This window comes from Nerophis lumbriciformis, linkage group LG09, assembly GCF_033978685.3.
Source record: "Nerophis lumbriciformis linkage group LG09, RoL_Nlum_v2.1, whole genome shotgun sequence".
In the NCBI taxonomy this organism is placed as follows: domain Eukaryota; kingdom Metazoa; phylum Chordata; class Actinopteri; order Syngnathiformes; family Syngnathidae; genus Nerophis; species Nerophis lumbriciformis.
The window spans coordinates 249698-261155 of NC_084556.2; the positions used below are offsets into that span (position 1 = coordinate 249698).

At 39.8% G+C, this 11458-nt stretch overlaps 1 protein-coding gene across 2 annotated transcripts in view; it reads right to left on the reverse strand.

The window, feature by feature from the left end:
* tecta (tectorin alpha) overlaps positions 1–11225 on the reverse strand; it is a 119569-nt gene extending 108344 nt beyond the window's left edge. For both annotated transcript variants that reach the window (XM_072913762.1, XM_061962836.2), the window contains exons 1-2: positions 11113–11225; positions 4537–4613 (exon numbers count right to left, since the gene is read on the reverse strand). In XM_072913762.1, the coding sequence (XP_072769863.1) occupies positions 4537–4613; positions 11113–11173 (138 nt within the window). In that variant the 5' untranslated portion in view covers positions 11174–11225. The remainder of the gene's footprint in view (positions 1–4536; positions 4614–11112) is intronic.
* Between the last annotated feature and the right edge of the window lie 233 nt (positions 11226–11458).

Sequence of the window (11458 nt, forward strand, 5' to 3'; positions counted from 1 at the left end):
CCTCAGTTCCCAAACGTTTACTGAGTGTTGTTAAAAGGAAAGGCCATGTAACACAGTGGTGAACATGCCCTTTCCCAACTACTTTGGCACGTGTTGCAGCCATGAAATTCTAAGTTAATTATTATTTGCAAAAAAAAAATAAAAGTTTGAGTTTGAACATCAAATATGTTGTCTTTGTAGCATATTCAACTGAATATGGCTTGAAAAAGGATTTGCAAATCATTGTATTCCGTTTATATTTACATCTAACACAATTTCCCAACTCATATGGAAACGGGGTTTGTACATTACATATATACTTCCGGCATGTACACAATACATCAATGTTATAATAATTGGATGTTTTTTTAAGCACTTTATAGACTGAATGGAGTGATTCCAACAGGCTTCATTGCAAACAGCCTTTTGATCGCATTTATTTAATATTTAGAATGCATTAAAAAAAATCAACATCTTTCATAATGATTGTGAACGATAGACAAAATTCCCCCAAAAAGTGCAGTTCCCCTTTAAGGATATATACTGTATATGACATGTTAGGGTGTCTTTCAAAGCATTTTGACCACAAATGTCATTTATGACATGGACTGTCCTAATTTTGTCACAAGACTGTAGATCCCCAGCATTTAAAGTGGTTAACTTATTTCTTTTGAACACTTTATTACGGCACATGTATGACAGTTAGGAATGTTGCAGCGCCTTAATGGTGGTGACACTTTGTTCCTGTGTCTACTTCCATAGTCCGAAGGTCTACCGGCGTCCTGGGACAGACCTAAAGAGTTCTTTCCGACTGCGTTCATCACGTGAGCTCATATTTCTCAGCGTGTGCTAAATATAACATGGCGGCGTGATCACATCGGTGACACAGAGCCCAAATGTGAGGCGAAGACGGACGAGGTGCTGATACAAAATAAAGGTATAACATAGTTTGCCTTTGGAGTTGTTTTTTCTTTTTAACTTCAATTCCTGCTCTAATCCTTGTTGCACAATTAGATCACAAGAACAAGGGAGTCATTCACTTTCATAAAACAGTTGTGATAACGATATTATAATACAATAATTGGGACCAAAAAATATTTGATAACGTCATTATCGCTACTTTATTACTACTAAAAAAAAAATCGAATATTTGAAGCCTTTTCTGATCTTTCTGTATTTGTATCTTGAAGTACAAATATAAATCCTCTATGAAAACATACTTTGTATGATCACTTTTTTCATCTTAAAGTACAGTTTTGAGAAGAAATATAATCCTCCGTATTAACAGGGTTTCCCCTCGATTGTGAAGTTGGGGGCATGGCCAATATGACGTCATCACATTATTTGCTATGATGCATAGATTTTCTTTTAAAAGGGCAAAACACATGTATGTATACATTTAATGATAAAACATATCTGTTATTAATTCTTTTCTTACATAATATTGTTCTATTTTTCAATTGTTGATGCTTATATTATAAAATACACTTTGTTGATTTTTTTTTTTTTCATTCTAAAGATTTCTCTATTTCTTTTACTCACTATTTATTTAAAAGGCCTGGTAACAAATCTAGCATCTATTTCTGTTGTTTTTGTAGACTGTACTCGTGTTTAGAGACTCTTTATTTCTGTCGCTACGTTTCGGCAGCGCTGTTCTGTTGATCAAAGTATGTCTTTTGTCGGCCAAATTTCCGGTGCATCATTATTAATTAGTGCGCAAGTAATAAAACTACTATATACATGTATAAACTATTCAATCAATCAAAGTTTACTTATATAGCCCTTAATCACAGATGTCTCAAAGGGCTGCACGAGCCACAACGACATCCTCGGCTCAGACCCAACTATTATGTATGTGTGTGTGTGTGTGTGTGTGTGTGTATATATATATATATATATATGTATATGTATATTAGAGATGCGCGGATAGGCAATTATTTCATCCGCAACCGCATCAGAAAGTCGTCAACCATCCGCCATCCACCCGATGTAACATTTGATCAGAACCGCACCCGCCCGTTGTTATATATCTAATATAGACGATGCAAGGCATTAGTGAGGTTATAAAGCTTTTGCCTGTTAAAGAAAGGAGACTGATCCAATGCAGCACAGACATTCGCGTGCCACGCTGTCACGACCCAGACGCACACCAGTGCGCAATCATATGGGAGCCGCGCTGAGCGCACCTCCAAGCGCGTCTCGCTGCCGGCGACGGCCGGTTATGGGCCCGACGCTCCAGCGCCATCCATTTTCAGGGCTAGTTGATTCGGCAGGTGGGTTGTTACACACTCCTTAGCGGGTTCCGACTTCCATGGCCACCGTCCTGCTGTCTATATCAACCAGGGTGAGCCCCACCCCTTTCGTGAGCGCACTGCGCGCGGAGTGACCCCTGTTACGCGCCCCCGGCAATAGGGGTGGCGGGCAGTAAGCTGCGCGGGCGGAGCGCGCGGAGTGACCCCTGTTACGAGCCCCCGGCCACGGGGGTGGGGGGCAAGTAAGCTGCTTACCTGCTGCGCGTGACGCCGGCTGCGGCGAAGGCGGACGAGGCGGGGTGTCGGTGCGGTGGGCGCGGTGGTGACCCTGGACGTGCGTCGGGCCCTTCTCGCGGATCGCCTCAGCTACGGCTCCCGGTGGGGCCCTCTCGGGGGAAGGGGCCTCGGTCCCGGACCCCGGCGAGGCGTCCCTTCTCCGCTCCGTAAAATTGTCCATCTCTTCTTTTTTTTTTCTTCTGTTGTGGCATATGCTGCATCTATTTAAAATCTAATTTTTTTTTATTTCAACCGCCCGACCCGACCCGCGGATAAAATCTTTTTTTTTTTATTTCATCCGCCCGATCTGCGGACTCCGCGGTTGTGCCCGCAAACCGCGCATCTCTAATGTATATGTATATATGTATATGTATATGTATATGTATATATGTATATGTATATGTATGTATATATATATGTGTGTATATATATATATACATATATATATATATACATATATGTATATATATATATATATATATATATATATATATATATATATATATACATATATATATATATATATATATATACATATATATATATATATATATATATATGTATATATGTGTGTATGTATACATATATATATATATATGTATATGTGTGTATGTATATACATATATATGTATATATATTAGAGATGTCCAATAATATGGGCCGATAAATGCTTTAAAATGTAATATCGAAAATTATCGGTATCGGGTTCAAAAAGTAAAATGTATGACTTTTTAAAACGCCGCTGTACGGAGCGGTACACGGACGTAGGGAGAAGTACAGAACGCCAATAAACCTTAAAGGTGAATTAGGAAGTAGTTACAGAGAATTGGGAAGTAGTTAGAGTAAATTAGGAAGTAGTGATTAAAATTAAAGTGAATTACGAAGTAGTTTAAGTGAATTAGGAAGAAGCACTTGTACATTCAAGTCAATTAAAAAATAGTAGAATTAAGAAGGAACATTGATGGACTGAAGTGAATTAAGAAGTGGATTAAAATGAATTAGGAAGTAACACTTGCGCATTAAAGTGAATTAGTTTGTGGATTAAAATGTAATTACTGCATTTTTCGGCGTATAAGTCGCACCTGCTGAAAATGCATAATAAAGGAAAAAACATATAAGTCGCATTTTTGGGGGAAATTTATTTGATAAAAGCCAACAGCAAGAATAGACAATTTAAAATAAATCAAGAATAGTGAACAACAGGCTGAATAAGTGTACGTTATATGAGGCATAAATAAGCAACTGGTATGTTAACGTAACATATTATGGTAAGAGTCATTCAAATAACTATAACATATAGAACATGCTATACAATCTGTCACTCCTAATCGCTAAATCCCATGAAATCTTATACGTCTAGTCTCTTACGTGAATGACATCAATAATATTATTTGATATTTTACGCTAATGTGTTAATAAATTCACACATAAGTCGCTCCTGAGTATAAGTCGCACCCCCGGCCAAACTATGAAAAAAACTGCCACTTATAGTCCGAAAAATACGGCATTCAAAAATGGTATTCATTAATTCCAAGACTCTTTCAGGTCGCTCATGATTGTGACTCATAGCCAACTATTATTGCTCCTGTACTTCATGTAAGCCTGCTGAAACTGGCACTAAATTCAATGAATACATTTCCAGTAGCTTCAGTCTAAAGTGGACATTATTACGTTTGTTGTTGTTATTCATTAAATGTCACAACATCGTGCAGGTGGACCTAATATTGGAGGCGAACAAGCACAACAGCCATCGCTTAGAAAAACAATGCCAAAAGTCCGTTTATGGCATCCGGAAGCGGATGGGCCAAATTGAAATCTTGCTACCGACCCCGGCAGTAAAAATAGGCCATGAGGTATAAAAATAAAAAGGTCCTTTTTGGGGCTCTCACTAAACTAAATCCACTGAGGTCTCACAGTCCTCCACTTCTCAGCACTATCAATTTCACACACAAATCATCATCATCGATGCCATGCGAGCTCCTGTCTGATGTGGGCAAAAGTTTCTCACAGATCGCCCGATTCTTCTTACCTTTGATGTGACGAGAGGAGCAGAGGAGGGCCGCTTTTCAACAGCAGCACATCTGATCACATTCTTCTCCGTCCCTGCTAAATGACAAGAGTGACACATTTAGCAGAAAACAGGAGCAACATTTGCATACGTCTTCTAAAGGTGGCTTTAGACCTTTGCCTTTGATACTTAGTATCAGTAATGTGTATTTCAATCAATTAAAACATGTTTAATACATCAATGACATAATTTGGGCGGTATAGCTCGGTTGGTAGAGCGGCCGTGCCATCAACCTGAGAGTTGCAGGTTCGATCCCCGCTTCCGCCATCCTAGTCACTGCCGTTGTGTCCTTGGGCAAGACACTTTACCCACCTGCTCCCAGTGCCACCCACACTGCTTTAAATGTAACTTAGATATTGGCTTTCACTATGTAAAGCGCTTTGAGTCACTAGAGAAAAGCGCTATATAAATATAATTCACTTCAATTTCAAGATATAATACCGGCATGTGTCTGTATACTAAGCACGACGATGGCTGAATCAATCAAATAAATGGCATCTGTAAAGCTGACACTTCTAGAGATACATTCTTATCGAGCTTTGACAAAATACTAAGCCTGAGTAACATCCTATACAAAAAAAACCCAAAACATTTCACAATAGTCCAACATAAATTATATATATATAAATGTACAATAATTGAATGTATGAATGTATCATATTTGTGTTCTGAAATTGTTCTTGTTTTTTTTATTTACATTTTTAATTGAAATTTGATTATTTATTTATTGCATGTATTTATGTTAATGTTGTCATTTGTACTTTTAACCAAAGTGTGTGACTCTTCCTGTTTTTTTGTTTTTGTTATACAGTAGGGAAGGGATTCATATGCCCCCATTGCTGGGTGGATCTCACGGGGCTGCAATGCAGTCAGCTGAAAATGATGGAAAGCGCCACTCTACATAGCAACTGACGCAGTGGCCGAAGTTGGAATTGCCATAAAACATATTTTAAGATATTCACCAGACTTTTGCCATCTGGCGGCTAAAGTGGATCGTGCACGCCCCAAATTTGTCTTGTTTCTTGTGTCAGGTAAACCGCAACGGATGGGGTCAAATGAATCCCCTTCCGACTATGTTTTTGCACTCTTGCAAAAGAGATTTTAATCTCAATGAGTTTCTGCCTGGTTAAATACAGGAACATGATATGAATGAATGAATGTATCAAATGTAATTTCTTTAAGCACGGTACAATATTATTACTTCATTATTTTTTTAAGTCCTTATACATCTAGGCAATGTTTCTTAACCATAGGGCCGCAAGCAACCCCTAGAGGGCCGCCAAAAAGAATCTGTTTCTCAGCTGTGGTCCGTATGGTGGTACTCAGTTGTAATACACTTTTCCACCACTTGTGGCAGTAATAACAATATAGAACAGGGGTCGGCAACCTTTACCAGTCAAAGAGCCATTTTGACCAGTTTCACAAATTATAGAAAACAATGGGAGCCACAACATTTTTTTACATTTTAAATGAAATAACACGGCATACAAAGTTTTTTTGGTGCTTTGTGCTATGTATAAACCAGGGGTCTCAGACACGATGCCCACACCTTTTTATGGAATTTTTAAGGTGGTGCGGCACGCGGGTTTTGATTGAATAGCGCTTGTCAGCGTCATGCGTGCCGTGATGGTACAGCATATAGCGCCCACTACAATCAGCGTGCCTGATCAGCCACATGTTGAATGGGGCTTCCGCTTGCTCACGTAGGTAACAGCAAGGCATACTTGGTCAACAACCACACAGGTTACACTGACGGTCGCGGTATGAAAACAACTTTAACACTCTTACTAATAATGCGCCACACTGTGAACCCACACCAAACAAGAATGACAAACACATTTCGGGAGAACATCTGCACCGTAACACAACAGAAACACAACAGGACAAATACCCAGAATCCCATGCAGCCCTAACTCTTCCGGGCTACATTATACACCCCCGCTACCAAACCCCACCCACCTCAACCGACGCACAGAGAGGGAGCAGGCTTGGGGTGGGGGCGGGGTTTGGTGGTAGCAGGGGTGTATAATGTAGCCCGGAAGAGTCAGGGCTGCATGGGATTCTGGGTGTTTGTTCTGTTGTGTTTATGTTGTGTTAAGGTGCAGATGTTCTCCCGAAATGTGTTTGTCATTCTTGTTTGGTTTTGGTTCAAAGTGTGGCGCATTATTAGTAAGAGTGTTAAAGTTGTTTTATATGACCACCGTCAGTGTAACCTGTGTGGCTGTTGACCAAGTATACCTTACTGTCACGTACGTGTGCAAGCAGAAGATGTATGTTGTATAACAAGTGTTGGGCTGGCACGTTGTTAATACAGATTGTAGAGAGCGCCAAATGTTGTACCATCATGGCACACCCTTATTATAACTGTAAGGGTGAAAATCGGTGAATATTAATCCCGGGAGTTTTCTGCGAGAGGTACTGAAATGCAGAAGTCTCACGGGAAAATTGGGGGGTTCAGCAAGTAAGCTGCTGAGCCGCATCAGAGTGATCAAAGAGCCGTATGCGGCTCCGGAGCCGCGGGTTGCCGACCCCTGCTATAGAAGAAGTCTGGAGGTAAAGTCAAAGAGAAGTTTCTTAAGCTAAAAACTTATGACTAATGTGGTGAAGCTGTATTTTCATTTGCACTTACATTGTATTGACAGTTTAGTTAAACATATATTATTATCATTTATTATTCATTTAGTGGGAGTTTATTGATTTTAGCATTGTGAAATTGTATGTAAATAGCCCTTCTTTTTCAGTATATTTGATTAGTATTTAGTTTTGTCATCAGCCTGACCTCTAAGTCTTAATAATAATAATGTGATTAACATATCATTTGACAAAGTTATCCTGTTAAACTAAGTAGGTTGGATATAATCATTGAATACCATTTCAATTAACAGTAAGATGACTAATCCAGTGTTAATATTAGAGGGGTCGAAAAGTTGGGCCCCGAGGTCAAAAAGGAAGGTCGACATTAGGGATCGACTGATCAACGGCGCCGATATTTGGTATCTGCCTTTATTTATTTATTTATTTATTTATACAATATACACACATATGATACCAGTTTTTAGTATTTAAAAAAATATCGAAATAGATACTAATAATCACTGCTCAAGCATGAGCCCCTTTGCCTCTTAAATTAAGGATGAAAATGTAATTGTTTACACTACTGCAGCAATCAAGTCTTGTAGAAGTAAACAGGAGCAGGCAGCATCTTACACATTCTCTTACTTCCTATTACATCCAGGAAGAAATGATGGAAGCCAGCTTGAAAAATGTCTCAACTACAAGTTTGAAAAGATGTTGGCTACTTTCTGCAGTTGAGTAAATAAACGCCACTACACGAGGTAACACAATATGAAATTGGTGTTGTTTACTTGAGTCATATTGCAGTCTACACCTATCTCTTGTGTGTGACTGCCATCATATTGTAGTCTACACGTGTCTCTTATGTTTGACTGCCATCTACTGGTCACACTTATCCTTGCACCATGTACCACATAAAAAAGCTGTGAGGTCGGTAAGCAAAACCAGAATTATTCCTTACATTAGGCAGGAAAAAAAAGGATTTTACATGCGCCTTATAGTCCGGACATTTCGGTAGTTATAGGCCTCCTTGACTAATTGGTATCGACCAAGAAACCGGATCGGTTGAGCACTATAGACGACACAGTTTTAAAAGATGTTGGCTACTTTCTGCAGTTGAGTAAATAAACGCCACTACACGAGGTAACACGATATGGAATTGGTGTTGTTTACTTGAGTCATATTGCAGTCTACGCCTATCTCTTGTGTGTGACTGCCATCATATCGCAGTCTACATGTGTCTCTTATGTTTGACTGCCATCTACTGGTCACACTTATCCTTACACCATGTACCACATAAAATAGCTGTGAGGTCGGTAAGCAAAACCAGAATTATTCCTTGCATTAGGCAGGGAAAAAAATTATTTTACATGCGCCTTATAGTCCGGACAATTCGGTAGTTATAGGCCTCCTTGACTAATTGGTATTGACCAAGAAACCGGATCGGTTGAGCACTATAGATGACAGTTTTAAAAGATGTTGGCTACTTTCTGCAGTTGAGTAAATAAACGCCACTACACGAGATAACACGATATGAAATTGGTGTTGTTTACTTGAGTCATATTGCAGTCTACGCCTATCTCGTGTGTGACTGTCATTATATTGCAGTCTACACGTGTCTCTTATGTTTGACTGCCATCTACTGGTCACACTTATCCTTGCACCATGTACCACATAAAATAGCTGTGAGGTCGGTAAGCAAAACCAGAATTATTCCTTGCATTAGGCAGGAAAAAAAAGGATTTTACATGCGCCTTATAGTCCAAACATTTCGGTAGTTATAGGCCTCCTTGACTAATTGGTATTGACCAAGAAACCGGATCGGTTTAGCACTATAGACGACACAGTTTTAAAAGATGTTGGCTACTTTCTGCAGTTGAGTAAATAAACGCCACTACACGAGGTAACACGATATGAAATTGGTGTTGTTTACTTTGAGTCATACAGCAGTCTACATCTATCTCGTGTGTGACTGTCATTACATTACAGTCTACACGTGTCTCTTATGTTTGACTGCCATCTACTGGTCACACTTACCCTTACACCATGTACCACATAAAATAGCTGTGAGGTCGGTAAGCAAAACCAGAATTATTCCTTACATTAGGCAGGAAAAAAAAGGATTTTACATGCGTCTTATAGTCCGGACAATTCGGTAGTTATAGGCCTCCTTGACTAATTGGTATTGACCAAGAAGAAACCGGATCGGTTGAGCACTATAGACGACACAGCCCTAAAAGATGTTGGCTACTTTCTGCAGTTGAGTAAATAAACGCCACTACACGAGGTAATACGATATGAAATTGGTGTTGTTTACTTGAGTCATATTGCAGTCTACACCTATCTCGTGTGTGACTGTCATTATATTGCAGTCTACACGTGTCTCTTATGTTTGACTGCCATCTACTGGTCACACTTATCCTTGCACCATGTACCACATAAAATAGCTGTGAGGTCGGTAAGCAAAACCAGAATTATTCCTTGCATTAGGCAGGAAAAAAAAGGATTTTACATGCGCCTTATAGTCCGGACATTTCGGTAGTTATAGGCCTCCTTGACTAATTGGTATCAACCAAGAAACCGGATCGGTTGAGCACTATAGACGACACAGCCCTAAAAGATGTTGGCTACTTTCTGCAGTTGAGTAAATAAACGCCACTACACGAGGTAACACGATATGAAAATGGTGTTGTTTACTTGAGTCATATTGCAGTCTACACCTATCTTGTGTGTCACTGTCAATATATTGCAGTCTACATGTGTCTCTTATGTTTGACTGCCATCTACTGGTCACACTTATCCTTGCACCATGTACCACATAAAATAGCGGTGAGGTCGGTAAGCAAAACCAGAATTATTCCTTGCATTAGGCAAGGGAAAAAAGGATTTTACATGCGCCTTATAGTCCGGACAATTCGGTAGTTATACGCCTCCTTGACTAATTGGTATTGACCAAGAAACCATATCGGTTTAGCACTATAGACGACAGTTTTAAAAGATGTTGGCTACTTTCTGCAGTTGAGTAAATAAACGCCACTACACGAGGTAACACGATATGAAATTGGTGTTGTTTACTTGAGTCATATTGCAGTCTACGCCTATCTTGTGTGTGACTGTCATTATATTGCAGTCTACACGTGTCTCTTATGTTTGACTGCCATCTACTGGTCACACTTATCCTTACACCATGTACCACATAAAATAGCTGTGAGGTCGGTAAGCAAAACCAGAATTATTCCTTGCATTAGGCAGGAAAAATAAGAATTTTACATGCGCCTTATAGTCCGGACAATTCGGTAGTTATAGGCCTCCTTGACTAATTGGTATTGACCAAGAAACCGGATCGGTTGAGCACTATAGACGACACAGCCCTAAAAGTTGTTGGCTACTTTCTGCAGTTGAGTAAATAAACGCCACTACACGAGGTAACACGATATGAAATTGGTGTTGTTTACTTGAGTCATATAGCAGTGTATATCTCATGTGTGACTGTCATTATATTGCAGTTTACATGTGTCTCTTATGTTTGACTGTCATCTACTGGTCACACTTATCCTTGCACCATGTACCACATAAAATAGCTGTGAGGTCGGTAAGCAAAACTAGAATTATTCCTTGCATTAAGCAGGGAAAAAAAGGATTTTACATGCGCCTTATAGTCCGGACAATTCGGTAGTTATAGGCCTCCTTGACTAATTGGTATTGACCAAGAAACCGGATCGGTTGAGCACTATACAGTTTTAAAAGATGTTGGCTACTTTCTGCAGTTGAGTAAATAAACGCCTAACGCAACCACACGAGGAAACACGATATTGTGCACCAATGGAAGACAGATACACAAAGGACGCTGTAAAAAAGGTGCATTATGTCGCAGACAATAGAGCAAGGTAGGCCCTTTTATACCCGATTAACATATGTCACATAGTGATCTCCTTCTACACTTACCAACATGACCTCACCCACCTGCTTTCTTTCCCCAAAAGAGATGTATCATAATGGTCTTTTTAGTGCATTTGATGGACATGTAAGGTTCAACTTCACAGCCTGCTCACTGCCGCCCCCAGTGGCCAACGTAGGTTGCAGCACAAAGTCGTGCGTCGTTTGAAAGGAAGTTTCTTTCCATAGAGCCGTTTATGCCGAATTGAAGTACGCGTCGTGGCGTTTGAGAACAAAGCCCTAAACCCCACTTTAGACGTCGAAAAACGTACGAAAAATCAAGGTCAAGGTAAAAAAACATGGCTATTTCAACGTGGTTCGGGCACACTTGAGTGGGCGATAAGACAAGACGGAGGCCTGTGCAGTGTTGATA